Consider the following 25,031-nt stretch of genomic DNA (forward strand, 5'->3'; position numbering starts at 1 on the left):
GTTGGTTCCCTTTTTTTTTGTGCAACCTACCTGTCTTGTACTATTATGTTATTCTATTTTGTAACTCTATTATGTAATGATCTTTTTTTCACCCAATCAGGTGTGGGAGGGAAGGCCTGTGGGCCATGGCCATTAAGTTGACCTATTCCCTACCCAGGCTACCTGGTTGGGTGAGAAAGGGTCTAAAAATTATTTGTATTTTTGTATTTTTTCTCAATTTTGCATTGTACATGCTGTTTTGTTTTTGATGAAGTGCCGAATAAAATAATAATAATAATAATAATAATTCTCATATACATTGCAGGCCTACATTATGTGAATCATCATACCGTGTCCAAAATTTGCTTGTTTATGTCCTTCATAAGATTTGAATCAAATTCTTGATGTTCACTTTCTGGACAGTGATGTACAGGGTAGCATTTGGCTTAATTGGTAGAAAAGTCACTTAATCTTCACCTATCCAGTCAGTCGGCAGGTCCCAAGAAAGTGGCTTCTTTCATCCAAGTGATATTCATGACTTGAGATGTTTTGCATATTTAGTGAGCTTGATGCGGACCAAAACACCTCTTTTCATTTGGTCATTGCTGCCCTAATTGTGCATCAAATTTAATGATTTTGGTATCATTGTAAAGAAGAAGAACCATTCTTTTAGGTCATGTGTTTGAATTTATTCAAAGGTTTTGTAATATAGGTTAAAATTTTGATCTAAAATATGCTACAAAATAATTATTTTCACCTGACAAAAGCTGCTATTTTCACACTTTATTTTTGTTTGAACCCAGCGATTTTTAAATCATGATAAAGCTGAATATGTATGCTTTAAAATGGTATAGGTTTCAAAATAAGACTTGGTTTAATCGGATCAAGATCACACTTTTCATTGGCCAAGTACATAAAGCAACTTGAAAACAAGAATACTGCGCTCTGATTGGTCAAAGAGACCACACACTGGCAAATTCCAACGGTTCCAGTGCCTGGGTTCATGGAAAGGTCACACTTCCCATGTGGTAATCTCCTCAAATTACCCGCGCCTGTTGTTCTGTGAACCTTATTCAGCCAATCAGAACTCTGGATTTCATGCAAGTACAAAATTTCAGAAATCTCGTCTTGTACCTTGGTGGGAAAAGTGTGATCTTGACCCGATTAAAAGGTGCCGCATATCAAGAGTGGCATTGTGAGAAAGTACAGAAGTTCAGCTTTATGGTGATATATATATCATTGAGGCTCAAAATAAAAAAGTTTTGCACAATTTGCAAAAGAAAACAGAGGAAGAAAATTCAGTTTTGAGGCACATTTTCAGGCAAGAAATTTACTTATTTATCAAAATATTGTATACAAAATAAATGACCAATATGAAAGAATAACATTTACTCTATCTGATGGTGCAATAATATTTCATTTAACTTGATGTTAAAACAGGTAAATTCTTAGAGAAAGAAATTCTCACAAATCACGAGATTTTGCAAGGAGGATTCAGCCACGAGATGATTTGGATGAATCTGGCCTTTTTGCTCATTAGCATAGGGACCTGCGGTCTGACTGTATCAAAATACATGTACATTTTAGATCTCACACCTTACAAGAATTTGTACTGTAATTTGAGTATTTTTGTTTTTCACTGTTACAAATAACAGATCCACTGTTTGTACAATACCCAAACATAGAATCATGCTTTAAATAAAAAATAGAAAAATATGTCATGTGTAACCTTTTCTGTGTGCAATCCCACATCCATATTTATATGTGCTCTACTTGCACATTATGTGGCTTCTACCTCATTTCTATCAGTGTAAGGAAACAGAAAAAACACCTTAATAAAGAGATCATACCTATGCATACTTAATAAAATTATTGATGTTTCTTGAATGTGTAATGTCATCAGCAATTTGCAGTTTTGAAGTTACATGTACATTAACTACCAAAATCAATTTGCATATTGGTAATCTTGGAGCTTTTACAAATTGAGAAAGAACAAAATCAATTTGCATAAGAATGTCTTCATAAGTTTCATATAAAAAACAAAATGCTTTGATGGAATGACAGCCCCCCCCCCATTTTTTAAGGGAATAAGAGAAAAGAGACTGTTTTGCCAAATTTAGTTAATTAGATGGCATTCCTGAAATTGTAGTTACTTATTGAAATTTATACTTGTACACTGCATGACCATATTGCACTCTTCAATGTACACATCAATCCTACATGTACCTGTATATGCCTTGAAGTTCTGTGACCTACATGTATTCATCTCCCAAATCATGTTGAGTTATTTTGGATTAAACATTTTGTCTACAACCAAATAATTTCTTTTTCAATCAGGTAGGTATTTGTGATATATATATTGTTAAAATTGAAACAATTTAATCAAAGTTTAAGCTATACACTACTAGTCACAATTCTATGACTACCTGTTTCACCAGAGAGCAATAGATTCGGTCCATTGAATCTATTGTTCTCTGGTGAAACGGTAGTCAAAGAATTGTGACTGGTAGTGTAGTCTTAGATTCAAAGCTCTACTTGGAATAACATGACTCATATGCTACATGTATGTATTTTTTTCCTTTGATACCCTAGGTGCATACACTTTGTAGCTTCTGTTCATGATATCAGAATGACTTTTGTGGCCAAGAGAAAGAAACATTGATTGTGCAGGTAGAGAATTGGAAAAATAGACAAAAAAGAACAAAAGAATGCTGTAAATAATATTGGTAAGCATGTATATATGTTTGGATATCAAGTAAATTTACAAATTGTAAATGAAAGTACATTTCTGTATATGTATGTTTGATATGTATATATTTGAAGAAAACATGTTTGTGTACTGGCAACTGAAATAAAGACACTTGTAAAACATTCTTACACATGTAATAATTGTATTATTTACTGTGTGTTTATTTTCCAATGTAGATCAGCACACAATTGATCATGCGATGGAATGCATATATATCTCAATATAAAAATCACACTCACTAATAAAATGCAATACCAATGTGAAAGGTGAAAACTTTGTCATTGTCCACAGTCTCGACTCCAAAAGAAGGTGAAAATAATAACTATTAAATGAGCTTTGTAGATGGTTTAGGGTTCGAGAGCTCAACTACAAGTTTCTAATTCATACAGAAAATAATATTTTGCAATTATGGTAATTACCATGATAATAGACAATCATGGTAGTTAATAATATAGTTAACTGTAAATGACATTGGGCTCAAAACTATAGCATAATAGAAGAATATCAACCATTTTAAAATACAATATTGATGTATTGCCTTTAATTTACATTGTGTGCCAATCAAAAAACTGAGAGCAAAATAAACGTCAGCATAAATGACATACATTTTGCTCTTTTATGGGAAATGTCATCTTTGACGTTTATTTCATTTTGTCATTGCAAAGCAGACAGTGGTAGGACTTGAAGAGCCCAAACATTCAGGTTCTAAATAGTGTCACATACCATTTTGATATTATCACTGCCATACACAACAAAGGAGGGACTGGAGAGTGGAAATTACCCCCTCCATTGTTTTGCCCAAGATGTATATTCTTAAATGCAGATTTTAACAAAATTCCACTAAAAGTGTGTGACGGATCCAGTATTCTGAACTCCGGGTTTATTTTTTAAATCGTATGACACCCAAATTGTTGATAATTGTCTGGGAATGATAACTGAAGAATTTTTCTTTGTTATGAAAGTAATATGAAACAAAATACTGAACATAAGAGATATACAATATAAAATGAAATTTTTTGCTCCCCATAATTTTAGCACAGAGTTAGACTGTGATCTTAGTTAAACCTGACTTCAGAGTACAGGCCGAAAAGTTCAATTTACATTAAATCATCCCCACACTCCTTTGTGATCTGTTATTAAAAACCATACATGTACATACACATACCCCCCATAAAAAAATATGTGTACAACCATGGAAATTATTCTTGTACACTCTTTTTGTAGAAAAGTAATTTTCTTAAAATGACTGCATGCTGTAAAAGGCTGCTTGGGCTAACGCTTATGCAAGGTAATAATATCCAATTCTTTTGGAAGCTGATAGAGATGTAAGAATTGTGCATAATTATTATTATTTCACATGAAAATTAAAAGAAACACAAGATGCAAATGTGGATAAGGCAAATGATGGAATGTATACAGACGGGCTATGCAACATACATGTAGCTGGTTGATATCTACAAATTGATCATCTTTAAATACAAAAAAGCCTTGCTTGCTACATATAGATTAGAGATATCTAATTGTCAAGTGTACAGAAGTTTCACTGAAAAACACAATATACTTTCAGATGTCTCTGATATAAAAATACATACACCCGGGGCATGTAACACAAAGCTTAGCAATCATGGTAGAACTTTTTTTTTCATGATTGCATTGACTACATTGTTCATTTACTCATGAAAATCAAGCGTACGATTAATCACTAACCTTTGTGCTATGGGACCCTATAGTTTTGTTTTTACAATGCTAAAAAGAAACTCAAATGTGTAACAAATACACATACATTTCCATGTTATTAGTAGTACTGTATAAAAAGGCACTTTTAAACACTTGCTTGGACATCAACTGCTTTGGATATTATCTAATCTAAAGTTGGACGGAATTCTTAAAATAAAGCAGTATACCATTTCATGGGCTTACATGTACATGTACTCTTTAACTTTTCTTAGGCTGACAATCTTTAGACTGATCTCTGACACTCACCAACATGTACAGAAGGATTCAAGGATTTATTTACAATCAAGCGTAGCTCAAAAATTTTTCATGCTGGTACATGTATATCAATAAGTATATAAAATTTTAATGGTATTTACAGAAAAATCAACCCAAACATTTCTAAATAAGATACAGTAATTTACTTAAGAAGAAAACAAAACTACAGGAGAGCAGTTTTGATTAAGATTATTGATTTAAATGAAGGAAATCAAGGGGGCATTTCATCAATGTCCATAATTTGACAATTTGTCAGATCTGACAAATATCCGTTATTTGATTGCCCAAAAAGCACAGGTGCCTCAATATTTACTACAGTAACTCTTAGATAATGACAACTTTTAAGAAAAGTTCTCATGGGCCCGTTACACAGAGCATGGCCATTGACAATGGGGCTGATTTCTATAATTGATGGCATCGATTATTATCTATGATCAATTTTTAAAAAATCAGCCTTACTATCAATTACTAAGCTTCATGTTATAGGCATGTGGTCATAAATAATTAACATACCCATACAATCAATAATGTTATTACTTGTGACCAACAATATGAAACAAATGCAAACATGCTTATAATGTTATTTCTTGTAATTAAAAATGAAATGGGAACAAACATGGACTTAAACTAAATGTTACATGCTACATTTACCGATACAAAATGTAGAAAAAAGGGTAGAAATATACATGTATCTCCATCTTACATGATTTAGTGTACATACTTCACAGCAATCTTGTATATACATTGGATAATGACCTCTAGAGCTGAGCTAGGAGAGTTCCAACAACCTGTGGGAGAGAGAAGATAAGAGCGGTCATATGATAGCAATAAGAAAGGGAGTTGGGAGTGGGGAAACAACAAAGAGCAGCTTACAAACAAACAAATATACAGGACGTGCATAAAAAATTGTAGATAATAAAAGAGAAAAGAAATGAGAGAGAGAGCGAGAAGACAGAGAAACGTACAGAAAACCTATTATTTCTTGGCAAATATTGTGGTAGGGAATGTTGTAGGAAATTATTACAAAAAAAAAAAAAAAACTGGACATGTTGCTACAAATAATGCTAAAACATTTTCATTTATTTCAAGCATGATAGATCTGCGTGGTATATGCCTTTCCCAAAGATGTGGCTGGGAATTGAACCCTTAACCTTTGTGTGTTTACCAGGCACGTTAGACCACTCAGCCACAGCACCTCCACTAAAGGAAATAAGTGATAATTGTACGGAGTATACATTATAAGACTATATCAAAATATTGCATGCTGGATAAGAATGCAGGCCCCATATTGAGGTAGGAAATAGGTCTTGAGATGGCGCTGTTCAAAATTGCTTTAATATGCTGACTGATGTAATTCTCATCATCATCATTCTCTCCCCATCCTTGTTATAAAAAGATTATGTATCGTATTTTTTCCCTTCTCAATGGGTTTTTGGCGATTACACTTTCACAACCTACATGGAAAGTCCTGTCTATCTTGATTGTACTGGCAAAATGACTCAATTCAATTAATTTGAACGTATGTGAGAAAGAAACAAATTTACCTCTGCTTTCTTTGCTATACTATCTTGCCGCTTGCATAGTTTGGTGATGATGTCAGTCATAGCGATCGCACTCATGTAGATACCAGCCACACTCCTAGAAATCAAATATGAAGTGAAATGTATTATTTAATACATCATTGCAATATAGTGAGCAAAGAGAAAATCCATCTTATGAATACATAATAACATCACAATACATATCATGTACAAGAATTTTCACTCATTTGAATGAAATATTGTGTTAATAATGACTGGCTTTTGCATGACTAGTTTGTCTAGATAAACCATTCTTGGAAAATGGAACATAATCGTTTGTTTTATGTGAGAGTTTTATTACTTCTCAAGTATATTTCAAAGTAACTGATGCTTTCTCTAACCAATGGTCCTACCAATAATGAATGCAACACATGAGCCTTAACATAAACTTAAAGTTTGTGAAAGTGTGATGTAACAATTCATATTTGAGGGGTTTTTTCTAGAAAAACCTGAATAGACCATGATTCGATTTATTTTGGACAATCTTTTCAGGAATGCATTTGTAGAAAGAGAAAATAATTGGCAACTTGATGAAATAAGAGATGCTCTCACCATAACTTTTTAAAATGTTATCTTGGGTCCAATATAACCAAGTAATATTTAGGGGTACAATATATAATGGTCAGAATTCTCAAAGGAAGTTTTGACATTATAATTATGAAACCATGGTTACTGGAAATTTGTAAACTGATTGAGCATGTTCATTGAAAAATTCAAATAAATGAATGTGCTCTTTTGTCAGAGCAGAAATCCATGATTTTTGTCATGGTTGGTGAGATCAATATTTATTCAAATGGGCCCACAATTCAAATAACTTGAAATAAATATTACCGTTTTCAAACCATACATGCAGCAAGAAGTATAAATTCAACACCACGACAAAAGCCCTCACTTATTATTGGACCTTTCTCAATGCACTTTCTAAATTAGTCAAAATTATAATTCATGAAATCTGCATAAGCCTTTACACTTAACCCTTTGAACCCAGTAGGACTACCAGTGAATGCTCATATACCTGATAGGCCGATACTTCAGACTATGTGACTTAAAAAGCATGGGTTCTGCATGTCAGGTGATCTTTTAAAAATGACGTCATCTTTCTAGCATGTGTAGGGATATATAGTCAATAATTTCAGTCAAGATTTGTATTGATTAATACGTACAAATAATTCAGGGTATGGGTCACAGACCCTAATAATTTATTGTTCAAAGGGTTTTAAACCATGATTTAAAAACCACTTTGAGGAATTGGGCCCCAAAAAGTCAAAATTTTCAGATCTGCCTTACCTGCTTTCTTGCAAATTACCAGAGAAGCTTTGGTTTCTGTGAGCTATCAAATCAGTCCACCAGAATCTTAACATGGTACGCAGTGTATCCAGACTCGTCTTCACGTAACTATAGCAAAGAAATACAGAGAAAACATCGTAAACCAACATCTATCAAGTTTCAACATAGTTTAAGCAAACCAAACTTGAAATCATAAAATCTCATTTTTCTGGCCACACATGCAGGTACTTTTCAATTAAATAATGCAAAAAAAAAATCAGGTTATTTTGGCACTTTCACAATGACTTTACAAAGAGCTTAATGAAACGGTTCCCTTGTATCTTTTATACTCCATAAGATTACTTACTCTTCATACTTGCTGCTTAGAAGTTTCTTGAGAGTAGGGAGTAAATCAAAACATGCTCCTAGTGATAGCTGTTTGCTAACTGGTGTCTTGTTCTTTAAGCTATAGAGGAAGAGAGAGAGAAAAAAAAGAGGGGAAATAAATGGTAAATCATGAATACCCAACCCCATTTCACTATTCTAAGTAACCTCTGAAAGATCATAATAATAATTACATTCTTTATTTTCAACTATAAGTTTCAACTTCACTAATAAATTTTGTTCACAATTTATGTATGTGGCTATTCTGTCCTTTTCAATTTTGTTGAGAACCTACACGTTTAATGCACCCCTTAAATGTTAGAGTGAAACAGCTTTACTTTTGATTTTGTTAATATGTAAGGAACAAACCTGGCATTGTATGTACCTCAACACCAGCTTAAACACTAATTGAAATAAGATTTGAGTTAGTTGCAGTTAAAATCAATCAAATGTAAATAAATTCCTTGAAACAAGCCAGTACATTTAGTGTCTTTTCTTAAAGTGTTTCTATAAGTTACAACTGTTAAAAACGTTTTGCCACCAAGTATCGATATTAACTTGGGTGATCAGCTGATTGCAGAACACCATCTTGTGTTTGATGGCCAAAACTACAATTCATTACTTCATGTATAATTCACTCATAATCAATCAGACAGCAATGCTTTATCATGCACGACATCTTAATAAATATCCTCACCAATGGACTAGGACAGGTAGTGTATCTACTGTGGCAGCATCATCTTCCGTTCTCATCACATAGGAGATGTAGTCATTAGGTCCTTGATGCCAAAAGGTTAAGGCAGCATTGAGATGGATCAAACGATTGGACATGACGGATAGGATGGTGGTATGACCAGAATGTAGCTGAAAAAAAATCAGACAATCATTCACTGGAAAATTATTTTCAACTTGACCTGTTATTTACTGAGTTCTGTAATTCCCAAAGACTTTGTACAAGGATCAACTAAGTCCAAGGGGCAACAGATTCAAAGAACTTCATGACACTGCTCTAGCAGCACATTCTTTAGTGTCACAGCACTATAAAATTTGATGAGTTACATTTCCCTTTGAAGGTCACAAGAATAAATGCAGTGTAGGAGACTGTACAGCTACCATCTAAAGGGTGTGATTCTTTTTTTGTATTTTAGGAGTAAAGTGACTTCATCCTGTTGGTAAGTGTTACTTCATTGTTATATTGTGAAAATAAATTGAATAGTCAAAAACACAATATTTCAAATAATTATTGCAGCATTTTTTTTTATTTTGTGACCTACATAAAATAAAAATCTAAATAAAGAACAATTTTGTTGATGGAAATACTGAATATAGAGATTTTACAAACATTTTTTTCATTATCTTTAATGAAAAATATCAAACTATTATTATAATATGAAATGAAACTTAAAATGGAAATCATTTTAAAGGTTTGAGACTCACCTCTGGAGGTGGAGCTCTATCCACTCTCGCATTGTATTTATCATTACGTGAGCAATTCTCCTTATCGTCCACCTCGTCGTAGCTGTCATCGCATCCTGGGAGTATGAAATCAGCTTTATGATGGACACGTCTTACTGAAGGCTTTCTGGGTGATGGGGTCTTGATCTGATTGGACAAAAATTATTGAGGTTAGTAGTTAGCATACCTGGCAAACCCTGTCATGATAGGTCATTCATTCTAATACATGTACATCCATCAAAAAAGAAGACTCCAAAATCATATTTTAAATTTCAAGAAAGAAAGGTATGTCAAATTACACAATATAAGAAATCAAAAGTGAAATTGATGAAAAGTACAATAAATACTAGAGTTCAAATTAAACTAATTTCTGAATAACAAGGCCATGATTATTAAAAAATTGTCAGTTTACTCTTCCTTTAATCAAATCCCACATTTTGAATGACATCACATGACTAACAATTCTTTGTATGGCAGTACTCTTATTTGCAGTACACCTGTGGTCGGCAAATTTTAGAGTTATTTTTATCTTACTGATAGACACAGGCTGGAAATATGAAGAAATTTGATGTTCAAGATTAAGCTATGTTTTGAGGCAATAACCTCTGAAGATGCTTTCACATCTTCATGATACAGAGTATTATCCAACGATAAGAATATACCAGATATGGTAATAATAAAGCAGAGTATGTGGGTGAATGGTGGTTCTGACTCTCATCCAGTTTCCAAAGACATATATGAACCTGGAAATTAAACCTGTATTTTTCAAGTTTTCAAAAATTATCTGAGATGAAGAAAAATTATGCAAACTTTTCATCTAATCTCAAGGCAAGAAAGATGTGCATACTTTGCTATAATATTAAAATCTGTAGAAACCTTATTGCAATAACACAAACTACACATTTTATTTGGCTTGGGAGTTATGAATGAGCAAACATAGCTCCTTTGTATTTTGGGGTCTCAAGAGAATTCTCATAAATGAAAGGTATTTCCTTGATCAGGGCGGTGTGAAAGCCCTGTAAATGTACAGGAAATCAAGTAGTGCCAGACATCAATGGCGACGATGTTAACCTTGCGGGTTGTAGTCCAATTAATCTCACCTTGCCGTGCTTGTTGGCTACCTGTAAAGGTTGTCTGCAAGCCTTCTTCACAGGAACCTTGTACGAAGGTCGTCTGGCAGCACTGTAAATCAACAGACAGTGAACATCACCTTAAACTTCCTCCAGTAATACCACATTTCATACCACAGGCATGGGCGGGTGTACCTGGGCACTTTTTCATGAAGTGATTTGTCAGTGATATCTAGTTACAACTGTTAAAAGCCACTGAAATCATCTCATCTGATTGGCTTATCTAGCAAAATTTTGACGGTTAAACTTAAAATCAACAAGATGCTTTTCAAACCCTCCAATAAGCCTTTCTAGAACCTTAAGGGAGGACTCTATATTTGCTATTTAAGCAAAAGTAGGTCTGTGATGTCATATTAGCATTAATTATAGAAATAATATGCTTCATTATAATTATCTAAAATGCACTTCTTTCTCATTTGTACACTTCATGACTGTTATCCCCGAGTGGAGTCCCTTTTTCACTTACAGCACAGACATTGTTATCATCAATTCGTGGATAATATTTGAATGAAGATAACATTGCATTATGTAAAGTATCTTTATTACTCCAGAGATGTAAGAAAATCCCAAGAACTCTAGAGAGACTGAAATGATGGCTCATTGCCATTTTTAAGACTGGTAGTACCTATAGTAAAGGTATATCCAGCACATTTTCATCATTTGGGCATAGATATATCATCAGAGCCTCCATGTATATTCTCCTAAAGCTTAAATATTAATGCTTGGTTTATAACTTCTATTGTTCAAGCTTGATGTACACGTTACACCACACCTGGAGTGGGATGTTTCACAAAGTGATATAATGAATGACATCCTTGTATCTCATTGGATTATAAAATTGTCAGTAACAATCGCTGCTGATACCTGAGATGCTCCATGATAGCCACCTTCCCCCCCCCCCCCCAATTTGTAAAGATTGAATAGAGTGATATTTAATTTGAATTTTATCACTTACACTTTATTGCCATCTTTCCATGCATACTTGGATTGGCCTGGCTTGGAAGGCTGGAATAAAACATAAAATTCATGAGGCCTGACTGAGACTTGTAGTTATGCCAAGCATCAAAATAAGACAGTTGATCATTCAATAAGTGATTTAATCTAGGATAATTGTAAGAATGAGTAGATAATGACATAAAATAATATTCAGTATGGTTGGAACTACCCCTTATCGACCACCTAATTTTCTAAGCATCGTATCTGCAAAAATATTTATCAGTTTAACCTAGTTTTCGTCTCATTTGTGCAGAAAATTAAGCAGATCAGATTCCCATGTTTTGATCAGTGACTCTGATTCAATTCGCGTATATATTGGCGAACAACGAATACGACGGTTTTACATTTGCTCATTTGCACCCTTCTTTTGAAACCGACCACCCGTGATACACTAAGTTTACGGCCGATTCTTGTCGCGGTGGCGAATCTTCCAAATCAGTTCTATGATGTCAACATGCTAAATGATCGTCTCACTACTTCCACTGCGAGCTCCGGCACATGATTCGACGATTGACGACGGATATTTGTTCTAAAGCCCTTCCTATCGGAAACGGGGCGGGTTCGGGTCTAGTCAAAACAATTTTGATAAATTCTACTAAATTTTTACCTTTCCCCCCTTCTTTTTCTCTTGTAAAATCAAATTTTACCGTTCCTATGGACACTGCGCCTACTCTCCCGCGCGTATCGTTTGTAATACGCAATAATTTAAATGCGCGTAAGGTGGTCAGTTTCAAAAGAGGTGGTTGATATGTGGTGGTCTCACTATATGTGTAAGACAAATAATCATCATACCATATTGACAAACAATCATCATACCATAACCATACATACTGAGACAATATAATATTTAATAGATAAAGGAGCTTCCCATCCCATTCATTGACACTACCAATACAATCATAAATCAAAATTAAGGGTGAAGTGATATACAAAACATTTCAGTGCTACTAAAAAGAATGGCTTTCATTTGGTGCTTTCCAATATTGTGTTTAGTTGGATTTCGGGGACAAAGGTAAGAGTAAGATTGCAATTCAAACTTGCTGACATACATCATACATGTAATGCTTTGAAATCAAGAATTGTTTGACCCATAAAAAAAAATTGGTGGAATTTGGCCTTTGTTCAAAATGTTCATTTCACAGAATTGGCTTCTGAATTGATAGTTTGATCAAGAAATATAATACCAACCTTTTTGATGTCATCTTTTGAGACCCAAATGTATTTGTTTTTGTTCCAGTCCCATTTGACGAATCCTCCTTCCTCATTAGGTCCCCTTGCTCTTGATGCCATCTCTGTTGATTTTTAGAAAATTAGTGTCTGTCACAAGAAAAAAAATCAAACAAACAAATGATCAGTATCAGAATGTGAACTACACCATGTATAGCTATACTATAGTATCCTCTTCTTTATATTTCAGTGGATATACTTGTCAACATTTCTCTTAGACAGCTGGCAGCCGTCTGTTTCGAGGAGTTTTGTAACATTTTTTTCCTTCTAATTTCTCCTCGTACACAGACGGCTCGCTATCGTGCAGCCACCATTAGGGGGTTAACAATGCAAAATTCCCCCGACGGGGCTCATCGATTTTCATAAAAATATATAAAAAGACCTGTACCAAAATAAAGATTATTATTCCGTTTTGGCCTGAAATGCACGAAAACGGGGAAAAATAAACTTAAAAGGGGAAAAAACAGTGACTTACTTAGGCTGTCGCGCAACTTCACTTCCCTGTTTTATCCAAACTTAATACATATGGCCATCGAGTCCCCTGTACAGATTGAGCTAGAACTTCGGTCTCTGTATTTGGTGAGTGGAGCCAACGGAGTTCAGCGGAACAACCAACATAACATTAGACCGAAGCGAGAACAAAATAGAAGATGATTACAACTATTGAATTCATATAGTGTAATCCGATCCAAAGACAAAAAAGAAGGCTTCAAAAATATAAAGTCAAGTGTCCGGACACCCGACCCCCATCGTACCACCGGTTGTTTTACTGACCTTCAAAGCGAGGGCAGGCAACGTATTAACCCAGGGAGCTCGCAAACTGGACCCTCAAAAAAGGAAAAGTTTTACCTCTGTCACATTCGTTCTCGGTATCGATCGGCCATTTTGTTTTCAATTTTGACAGAAGGAGAACGAACGAGACAGAACTTTTCCTTTTTTTGAGGGTCCAGTTTGTGCCTCGATGTCAGGATTTCTGTCTCACGATAGACCTTCATCCATATAATCGAGTTACCATAAGTGCATAATTTATTTTCCCCCTTATTTTGAGTGCTATTGCGACCCCAATCTACCCCATCTTGGAGAATATGTCTGTCTCCAGTATACTAACCTCGCATGTTGTGTGAGTGGTCTGTCTCGTATTACACGGACGACTCCAGGGGAGCGTTTCATGAAAGGACTTGTCGGACGTTTTATCCGACAAGTCCCATTTTATCCGACAGTTACCATAGGAACAGTGCCTCTCTGCCAATCAAAATCATGGAAAGATGTCAGATCTGACAACTTGTCGGATGAAAATATTGATGAAACGCTCCCCTGGGCTCCGGCCCGCTTCGCGTGCCCGAGCTCCCTGGGCCTGGCCCTGGGTTAGCAACGTACCAGCGCGGTGCGATGATAACGCCAGGTCCGGTCCGACTTACAAAATATTCATTCGAGATCTACCCAATCTCTAAATTCTAATCAAATTGTCGGAACATTACCAATAGGCAATAGACTCTACTTATTTGAAAATAAACTAGGCCTACAACACATTAACTTACCAAGTGCTAATCAAATGTTTCCACACCTTTGCTCTGGCTCTGCTCTGTACGAAACTTCGATCCGCACGAATCAATAAAATGTAAACAAACGTGTCGACAGTTCAAATCGTTATTGTTTGAGATCACGTTTTGATTGGTCAAAAATCCGCTCGATCGGTCTCGCCGAGCCTAACCCTAGCTCGGTTCGGCCGGCCTCTGTGCGGCCTCTAACAGCCAGCCGTGCTCCGTCTAAAAAAATTACTATTAAAGGCTTATTAAAATATGAAATAATCATGCTTTAATATGTTTATACATGAAGGCCACAATTAAAGAGCTAGTGTGTTGGATGAATAAAGGATTTTCATGATTTTGATATAGGCCTAGCTATTTTAGCATCGGATTAGCAGGTTTTTGAGCAAGTTCTCTGAACAAATTAAATCGAGATTTAAATTTCACCGATTGTACACTAAAATTCAAAGGTCATTCAATTTGTTATTTAGTTGTTTGATGATATGGTCTAGGTACTTTTTAGATTCGTGTGGCGTACATCTGACAATTTGTCGGACGAAAATATTGATGAAAAGGGATGATCATGACATGCCCAGATCTAGCGTAGAGCCTAGGGGCCGCATAGGGGATCACGCCCCTAATTTTGTGGCGGCGAGCCCCCCCCCCCCCTCTGTAAGGAAAAATTAAAAAAAAGAAAAAAGAAAGAGACTTCGCCTTACTTGACGTTTTTATGCGGCTCCCATTTCCATCTATAATTATTGCTTCATAACTCAGCCGTGATGAAAATAGTTATTTTCTCACACAAGTGGATTTACTAGAATGCCCTATGCCATGTTGCTTCTGAAAAAAACCACATTTTTTCTACACGCAGATCGTAACACGGCTATTTGGTAATGCCCAGATTGTATTTTCACTTCTAGTGTTCTCTTATCATTTTGGTTTTCGTCCACTTTTTCTGCGCCACATTTTCTTCAACAGCGCCAACTCTAATAGGCCTATATAGCACACAAAAAAGTTCTCCTCTACAGTGGCGTAACAGGCGGGGGGGGGGGGGGGCATCGGGCAATTAAGCTGCCCCCCTGGCGGATTTCACCGGGAAATTAAAAAAACCGGGAAAAAAAAGAAAAGGGAGGGAGAAAGAAAGGGAAAGGGGAAGGAAAGGGGAAAAGGAAAGGAGGAAAAGGCCCAAAAGGAAGGAAAGCGGGAAAAGGAACGAAAGAAGAACATTTGAGAAAGAACAAATCATTCCGAAATAGGCCTATGTAATGCAATAGCATGATGGGAAATAAATTAAAAGATGACAAAATGCATGGCAAACAATTAATAGCGGGGAATGAAGGTAGAATGGAATAGTCAAAAGCTAAATTGGAAAACAAAGAGAAAAAAAAACTTAATAACTCGACCGGGCTGCCGAGGATTGAAAATAAAGAGCGGGAAGAAAGATGGACTGCATACAACATTGAACTATAAGCTTGCTAAATTTTATGCAAATAAGGTACCGGGGATTTGCCCCAGACCCCATGGATCGAGTAGGGGCTCTCATCTGTAACCTTCAAATGGCTCTATAGGGGAGACCGGGGCTAGTTCGCCCCCTTTTTACTAAAGTCGCCGTATACAGTCCAAATTACAAGTCAACATAGTGCCCAAATGTCTTCATTTGATAGCTATGACTCTTTGCTAAATTACAGCATCACTTCAATCCTATCAGCTATCACTTTTTTTAGGAATTCAATGTTGAATGAAAATTTTCGAAGTAGGTGAACCTGCCCCGTGTTGGGGCAGGTTCACCTACCCCCCGGGTATAATTGCGCCTATGACGGGGCAAGTTTGCCAAAGAAATAAACTATACAATTTTATTCAATTCTGTAACTGCTTTATTAACAACAAACCAGAAAACTCGTTGTTCTTACATAGAACGAAAATAATTCAATTGAAAATTTCATAAATTGAAAATAAATCAAAATTAAAATTGAAAATACAAAATAAATAAATAAAAAGATACTGCTGACCAAACCTTCGTAAGGCTAAGCTTTAACCCACATTGCACTTGAATTTTAAGACCAGTCTTGAAGTAAGAGGTAACACTTTCTACTTCACGACGTCAGGCGGAATTCTCGCCCGTTCTGTTTTTCTGGCATAAATTATGTGCGTACCATCCTGAAAACAAAAAGTGTGCAAAATATTACTTCTTAATATATACATAAACGTCGCATCTTTAGGTCTCTTTCTCTCTCTCCTTAACATTTCCGGTTGCTATCTCATTTTGATTCTTATAATGATAATTGATGTCTTCTTTTGCTTTGTTTTGATGTTTATTCTTATAATGAAATGATTTCTGCATGTTATGCATTTTTATATGTATGTAGATAATAATGCAGAGCCCTGTGCCTGTGGAAGACCAGTGATTTTTTATCCATTTTAATTGTACATATTTGTGTAATTTAATATATTTAAGTATATTGAACTGAACAGGCTACTCTGGATAAAGATTTGAAATAAATAAATAAAAGCGCACAGCATATCTTATTTTCTATTTCCAGTAGAGACCGGGGTAAATTCGCCTCCTCCACGGGGCATGTTCACCTCCCCGGCGATCATGCCCCGTTGATAGACGGCGGACTAGCCTCACGGGTGCAAATCATGCTCAAGTGACTCTGTGTAAACAGGGGAGGCAGGGATAGGCAAATTACATTCGGGGATAAAAAGGGCACATATTTGCTTATCGGAAACTGGCATTGATAGCATGAAATTATCTAGGCATATAGTAGCATATACAATATTAAATAAGGACCAATTTTTCACTCACTTTGACGAAAATGATGAATTTCGAGATAGAATTTCAAATCTTCTTGAATGGCGAAAAAAATGTGGCTGGTGCGCGCAGCGTCGGTCACACGACATAGCGCAAATGCGTCGTTGACGTCACCGGTATAGATTATGAAAAAAACGAGGGTGGCGAACTTACCCTTACAAGTGCAAACTAGCCCCGGTCTCCCCTAACGCATAATTAGAATTTAATTTCAATAGGCAATTTTTTTTCCAGCTCGCTTCGCTCGCTGGCGACTTTTTACAAATTTTCCACATTGCTACGTTTTGCCCATATTTTGTTTCAACTGGGTTGAATAAATGTGTTGTGTAAAAGCTATATTCTGTATATACCCGCGATTTGATTGAAAATGGCGGCAATCTGCGAGGTTTAAATGGCTTTGATATAAAAAATTTCCGGGGGCTCTGCCCCGGACCCCAACCGCATAGCACTGCCGTACATGAGTATGGAATGGTTGGGCCATGGTCCCCAGAAGTTCTACAACCAAGAAAAAAAAAGGAGGAAAGAAAAGCAAAGGAAAAGTGTAGGATATGATTTATTTACTGAATATAATGTTAAAAAATATCTCGAAGTTAGATTCTCATGAAAAGGTGATTTTTTTTCTCGCTCGCTTATTTTTACTCTTCACGCTACTGCCGCAAAGAATCCTGTTGACAGTGGCGTACAGACCACAAAAAAGGAATGGAAAGAGAGAAGAGTGAAATATATTATTCTCTGGATATCATGTCAAAATCTGTCAAAAAATTGGATTTTTGTATTAAAAATGTCAAAATTTTTTGCTCGCTCGCAACTTTTTTTTAAAGATAAATTCTGCCTGATCCGCAATGTCTGGCCCTCTCAAAATCGTCGCCTCATTACACCTTATGCCTGTTCATACCATGATATGACCTGGACATTTTTGGCTCTTGCCCCCCTGGCCACCGACCCCTGTTACGCCGCTGCTCCTCTAATATTCCATACGATGTGGTTGACTCATCTCTCGACATGTCGACATTCAACGTTTCATAAGTCGACTTGGCAACATAACGAATGCCTATTATTTCGCCATTTTGAGATTTTACTTTTATATTAATCCCAGCGTACACTATGTTATCTGATGCGACGCGATTTTTTTTTTAGTAAATCGCATTTTGCATTAAATGTGAAAATTCCAAGAATTAAAATTATTTCATTTGAAGTTCGGCATAACTGTTAGGAATAAGAACATCATAATTATGGTTTGGGCAAGCCCTGTGGTCGGATTAAAGTCCAAATCGGTTTCAAGTCACAGCCGATGATGATGTCATTACGATTTGGATAATTTGCCTTTATTCCTATAGGCCTACAGGGAGGCTCAAACTATAGACTGAATTTCGATTTCGCTATCATTGGTCGGAGTCTTTGGTTTGAGTGTACATATCCATGCAGTGGCGTACCGTGGGTCACGGCATTGGGGGGCACCAGCTAAAATTTTGGGTCGCTTAGTGGGCGCGCGAAGCGCGCGAAATTGCCAGGTATACTAACCTTGTAGAGACATTTTAAGGACTGTGCCATTTAATGGATTTGTATCTCACTGATAAAATAATGCAAGCGCGAAGCGCGAGCTGAAATTTTTTATATTCAGACGTAAAAAAGGACTGACATAAGCAAATTTTTGTAATCATGGCACGTACCTGTCTCCCCAAACAAGCAATGCGAGCGCGAAGCGCGAGCTTCAATTTTTGTATAGGCCTATATTGACCCCAAACAGGACATTTTAAAGGGATGGTCCGGGCTGATTTTTGATAAATTTTTTATATTCAGACCGGAAAAGTGGACATTTTAGGAATTGTTTTTAGGAATTCATGAAGAGCAGACATATCTCACCAATTCACTAATGCGAACGTAAGCCCAGACTGGATATGTTTTATAAAGGGGGCAATCACTTTAGATATCTATGTAAAAGAAGCATATGTCACTACCAAAAATAACGATAACTCGAAGTGCGAGGAAATATATTTGGTGTATATTGACTTGAAAACGGGATGTTTTAGTACAGCAGGATTATAATATCTCATTAAACAGACAATGCGAGAACCAGGAATGATGAACACATATAGGCCCTAAGCAAATTATGTTTCATAAAGCTACGAAAAACATAATATAATGAAATTTCTTCTTCCCCACTATACGTTTCTCATTCTTTCTCCCTTTTTTCTCCTTTTCCTCTGTTTTTTTTTTTTTTTGGGGGGGGGGGGCACGTGCCCCCATGCCCCCAGTGGTTACGCCAATGTACATATCAAAATTTCTTTGAAATTCGGATCGCAACGAATCGCATAGTGTGCGCCGGGCTTTAATAAGTCGATTTAGCAAGGTATAATCTCATTTTGTCGACAAGACAAGTTACTTTGTATACGTCACATTGGCAAGGCAAACTGTCTTGCCATGTCAACATTAAGTCGACATGAGAAGATATAATATCGGTGACACGACATTTTCTCCTGCGACAATTGCTCCGGGCTTCATCTAAGGTTCATGGGGGTTTTGTGTTAGGTTTATAGGGTTAGGATTAAGCATGGATCCTTCTAGTATAGGATCCATGGTTTAAGGTAGGGTATAGTGTTGAATCCTGGGTTGAGTTTGGTCATTCGATTAGTGTGTGGAATTTAAATCGGAGCAGTCGTCGCCGGAGCGAATGTCATGGAACCAAAATATCTCGCAATGCCGTAAACTAGATATATTTTAAAGTTGGAATGAAAGGCTGTGTGCTTCAGTCGCACCAACGAAACAGACTGCAAACCGACCGATGGTATGTTATTGGTAATAACGTAATAGCTTTGATCGGTCTGGAGTCGGTTTTGCAGGTGTGACATTATGGCTCTGCATTAACCCTATCTTAACTGGGCTATTTCAGACCAGTATACTGGGAGGGTCAATTTGACCCCTCCCCTCAGATCTCGGCCGCTGATCGCGCGATCGCCGCGAAAATTTGCACGTGCGTATAGAACCGGATGTAAACTACAAGACCGTATGGTAAAATTTTCAAAATATTAATTGTTTATATTTTTTAATTAATTAATTATGCAAATAAGCGTATGAAATTGGCCCTAAATTTTGTTTTTTGTGTATGTTTTTGCCTTTAACTCAATTTATATAGCTAGTAGAATGCTAATTTTTGGGAGTATCAATTATAAAATTTTGTGTATTACATTTTTTCTTTCTCATTGATTATTATGTTCATTTTGTTGACTATTTTTATGTGATATTGTTTTGTTATGTTTTTAATTTCTGTTGATACAGGGCCCCTTGGTCGAGCAGTTCTTGTAACTGAAAGGGCTACCCTGTTAAAATAAAACGACAAATAAGTAAATAAAAACATTTCTAGCAAATATCTACAAACAATGCAAAAATATAATTAATTTCCTATGTATTTTATTGTTTTTTTAAATTCTTATATATTTCTTTGTTTTTTCAAACCTTTGTTTTTTCCAATGAACTTTGTCGGGAACGCGATTGCGATCATAAATAGCATAAAATAAATCTATTTAAACCAACAAAAGTAAAAATAATCATACATTTATGAATTTTGGTTGAAAAACACAATTTGCATTGACTTTGTACACGGAATCACGTTTTTGAGCAATTTCGGGTCTGACATGCACTTAACAAAATGCTGCGTAATTTCGGAACCGCGTACCCGGGCGTCGCAAATTTGGTCTCAAAAGATGTGCAAGACTTAAAAGAGAATGAAACCTTTGGAACAAGATAGCTTGTGTGAAAACAGAAAAACAAAGAAACGGATCAACAAAAGTTTGATAAAAATCTGACAAATGAGAAAGTTATGAGCATTTGAATATTGTGATCACTAATGCTATGGAGATCTTCCTATATTGGCAATGCGACAAAGATGTGTGATGTCACTATTGTGAACAACTCTCCCCATTACTTAAGTGTATATTCACCCAAACTGCCTCTTTTATCACATCTATAGTATCAGTACATCATGTGTTCTTTCTATAGGAGAGCATGTAATACAGATTTTTAAAGAATATATTATGGATAAAGAGTTTGTATCACCATAAGAGCAAAAAGATACATTTTTGGGGTATTTTATAGTCGATCAAAGGGAAAGTTGTTCACATGTGACATCACACATCCTTGTCGCATTGCCAAGGGGATCTCCATAGCATTGGTGATTGCAATATTCAAATGCTCATAACTTTCTCATTATTTGTCCGATTTTTCTCAAACTTTCTTTGTTCTTATTCTTTGCTTTTTCTGTTTCGACACAAGCCAACTTGTTCCAAAGGTTTCATTTACCTTTAAAAGTAAAAAGTCAGCGAGCGGCGCGGTCAAAAAATTTTGTGCGACGACGTAGTGACGAAATTTGTCGAGGGGGTAAAATTGACCCCCCCTCCCAGTTTAATAAGGGTTAAGGGATCGAGGGGGTCCGATTATTTTATATAGTTATTGGAAATGTACCCCCATCAAAATAACAAATGACTTTCAATTTTTCACTGGAAGGGATTTGTCTTCTTGAAAATACTTTGCGCCCGCCTCTAAAACATTTAGTCTGATGAGCCTGCCAAAAAATAATTGTCTATACAAAATAATAAAACGAGTATGCATAAAAAAGAAATTAAAACTAATTCATTATACTGGTAGTTCAATGTCGCCTACTAGACATGCTAGATGAATAGATGGATGTTTAAGTCATCAGCTTATCCTTGCAGAACAGAGGATCACTGGACCATTATTCAAAAACTCGTTCATCAAATCTCGATATTTCACTTGTCATAGTTGAACAACTTCTGACACTAAAATTGATTCATTTATTGCATTTTCCTTGAAGATTGGTGTCACCGAATATAGGTCATTCTCTCATCCTTATCCGCCGTAAAACTTAAAGGTGATGAAAAGAGGTCAAAGTATATCATTTGTAAATTTTGTGATTTATTTCAATTTGTATAATAAAAACAGAATTATTAAAAAAAAAAAGAAAAAAAAAAAGTAAAGTTCTAAAACAAAACAAAAAGCTATATTACCCAAACAAAATAAAACAATTCTGAAATATTAGCGTGGCAGCAAGTTTTATCAACCTATAATCTTCCCTTTCCATAATACCTCTTAACAACTAATAAAATGCAAATACGTATTGGGGTCACTGGGTCAAATAACAAAATATTTATACGTTTGACATCTGTGAGTGGACATTCAATCAAAACAACAGAATTTGAATAAGTATGATTAAGCTTTTCATGAAATGGCATGACAAATCAACAAAATATAGGCCCTATGTAAATTGACCTTTTGCATGCTTTGTCTAAAGATACTAGTAGTAGTACTGGTATTTTGTGTTTGTAGGACAAATGCAGTTGAAGGGCGAGGCAACCTTACAACCCCCCTTTTTTCTTTTAATAAAACCCCACAATTTCCCATATAAGCATGCTAAGTATGCGTAGTTTGACAATTCGATTTCCTTTTCATTGAGAAAATTCACCGTGTAAGACCAAGTACCTGATGTTATTACTTGATAATCTCTCAGAGAATGCTTCTTGACCGATAAAATGGATATTGCCCATTCAATACTCATTCTACAATCACGTTTAAAAAAAAACTTGTCGATTGTCGCAGAGTTCGGCACAGTAAAGATTCGGTACAGGATTGAAGTCACTATTTTTTGTTAAATAAACTTTCTTTTCACTTGTATCTGTATAAGCATGGCATATTAACTGAAAAATCATAACGTGTCTCAGTGCACGTTTCATCATTTTCATTATTATGCTAGACTGCCAATTATTGCCGTTCAGTGTAGCTAAATAAAAAGATGTTAAAATGTATTCAACAGTCCCTTCATTATGAATATTCTATATAGATAAAAGTATAGACTAACGTACTTTTTTTTGGTGATATAATAAACACTTTTATTTTAGTTCCAAAATGTGAATATTTTGGTAATTTGAGCATATTGATTGTAAAATATACCCATAAACATCAAATTTCAGATGGCATGTATTTCCTCTTTCTTTTTATCTAACAGTAATTTTGAACTTTAAGAAATAAACAATCTGTAGATTTCCCCAAAGATATTTGGGTTTGCGTTCCCCCCCCCCCGGGTTTCCCCTGATCATTGAAGCAATAATTGCGAAAAAAAAACTAATAACAAAATAAGTCCTTGAACATTGGATTGCACCATTCTACATTGAATTTCTTTAAAAGAAGTTAATGAGTTTCGAAAATACGCCTCCATATTTCACAAATCAAGAGCCTTCGTCATAACCATGCCAGTCCTGCAGTCTATCTGTGTCTAGGTATACAGATGGTATAATAATCAACACCTTGCCTCAATGAAAATGAAAAAGATATTACTATTATGAGGAGACAGTCGGTTTGATTCAACTATTACTCCTACGCACCGTCTTCAATCAAGTGAAAATAAAGATTGAAGGTTGGTGACATCTAATAACTTGGAAGTATAGAACAGAGAGAAAGAGAGAGAGAGAGAGGGGGGGGGGGAGGATGGGGTAGGATGGGGGTGTTGTGAAGGGAGTGAAGGATGTACCCGACCAAGATCCCCTGAAAAAGTGTGGGTGTGTGTGTGCGGGGCGCCCAGGCTTTCAGTCCCATCATATTGTTAACCGCCCCCAAATGTATCCAGTATTTAGCCATATCATATCATATACGCTCTTCCATATAAATAATTGCACCCCAAAGGAAGATAAAAGGAGTGAAAAAAGAGGAAGGAACCGGGAAGAGGAGAGAATTTGAGAAAGAAAACGTAAAAATTCGATGAACAAATTCTCACCAATAGTGCTAAGTCGCTTATTTTTTTTTCTATACAAGAAAAAGACAATTGACACTTTATATCGAATTATTCTATAGTATATAAGGGGGTGAAACAAAGTTCTACGAATTGCCCTCTTCTTGTCATATTCGCTTTTTCTATACTCTCTTTTTCAATCAATTTAAAGTCAAATAGGCCTAATGGCTATTCTCTAGCTGCCCCTGGGACATTGTTCAATTGGGACACTGCTTCTGCATGAGCATGAGCGGAAGAGCTACTTATCAAGTTGCTGCTATATCGTCTCGAAGTACATACTGTGCATCGTTGATGAGTGTTCATCGGAAGTGATTATCGGCGAACATCAAAGATCAGTTAACCTCGGCCGAAGCACCACCCCTTGACATTGGCACCTCAATTCGCCCTTCAACAGACGTCCATTCTATCAGCTATAGTCACTTTCATTAGAAGCTCATACAAACGCAACGTTGCATTCACGTTCACCGTGTCCACAAACAATGCTGTTGCTATGGCAACATCATGCAGTTAGTATAGGCCTACAATACACTTCTCCAAGATGGGGATGTCGAAACATATTTTACCTGGTCATTGGGTTTGGCGTGATAATGATCTTTCATTCTTGATAACATTGAAAAAACTGGAACAACGGATTTCTTGAAGGTAAACAGGAGAATCGTTATGGAAGCTGCGTACGAAATGAATGTTGGCACTGCATATCCCTTCTGATTAATGAGAGATTGGAAGGGAACACTAGCAAGCCCATCGAGGTATAGGGGTGGAAGACTTCACCACCCAAACGAGTGCAAGAAGAAGAAAAGGAACAAAAAATTGGGGGGAGCTCCGGTACGGTTGCCCCTATGGAGATGTTCCAGGTACGCAAGTGAAGGAAGTGGATGTGGGAGATAAAAAGAGAGAAGGGGCAAAAATACGAAAAGGATATAAATGGAGAGGGCAAAATAGAAAGAGTGAAGAAGGGAGGGGGGGGGGCTGGTTCCGTTTGATGTCGATCCCGCCAATGGAACGCTTGACAATTCCTTTACTCTATAAGTTATCGAAGTCATGTGGGTATAAACACAATCGAAAATTAAGGGGTGGGGTACCCTGCATAGTAATTTGTAAAATTGTAGTCCTTGTTTCTTTTTATTATTTTCTTCTTTGAA

General features: G+C 36.1%; 1 protein-coding gene across 2 annotated transcripts; it reads right to left on the reverse strand.

Annotated features, from left to right (window-relative positions):
* Window positions 1–2,860: 2,860 nt before the first annotated feature.
* On the reverse strand, window positions 2,861–14,585 carry LOC129264859 (KATNB1-like protein 1). 2 transcript variants are annotated; one of them, XM_054902815.2, is made up of 10 exons: window positions 14,297–14,585; window positions 12,720–12,848; window positions 11,491–11,540; window positions 10,506–10,587; window positions 9,388–9,552; window positions 8,648–8,814; window positions 7,934–8,032; window positions 7,588–7,695; window positions 6,265–6,358; window positions 2,861–5,508 (listed from the first exon to the last, which is right to left on the reverse strand). In XM_054902815.2, exons 2-10 carry the CDS (start codon window positions 12,819–12,821, stop codon window positions 5,479–5,481), a joined length of 897 nt encoding a protein of 298 aa, XP_054758790.2. In that variant the 5' UTR covers window positions 12,822–12,848; window positions 14,297–14,585; the 3' UTR covers window positions 2,861–5,478. The 2 variants fall into 2 exon arrangements, with proteins under 2 accessions (XP_054758790.2, XP_063958163.1); XM_064102093.1 differs by having other exon boundaries at window positions 14,323–14,388.
* Window positions 14,586–25,031: the final 10,446 nt, after the last annotated feature.

The sequence above is a fragment of the Lytechinus pictus genome, chromosome 7 (assembly GCF_037042905.1).
Source record: "Lytechinus pictus isolate F3 Inbred chromosome 7, Lp3.0, whole genome shotgun sequence".
NCBI lineage: Eukaryota > Metazoa > Echinodermata > Echinoidea > Temnopleuroida > Toxopneustidae > Lytechinus > Lytechinus pictus.

Excerpts from the sequence above, each read along its gene's own strand:
- LOC129264859 (XM_054902815.2), bottom strand. The coding sequence starts at position 12,821 with ATGGCATCAAGAGCAAGGGGACCTAATGAGGAAGGAGGATTCGTCAAA. Across the intron at positions 9,553-10,505 it reads TAGCCAACAAGCACGGCAAG|ATCAAGACCCCATCACCCAG; the intron begins GTGAGATTAATT and ends TTGTCCAATCAG. Across the intron at positions 5,509-6,264 it reads GTATAGCAAAGAAAGCAGAG|GTTGTTGGAACTCTCCTAGC; the intron begins GTAAATTTGTTT and ends TCTCTCCCACAG.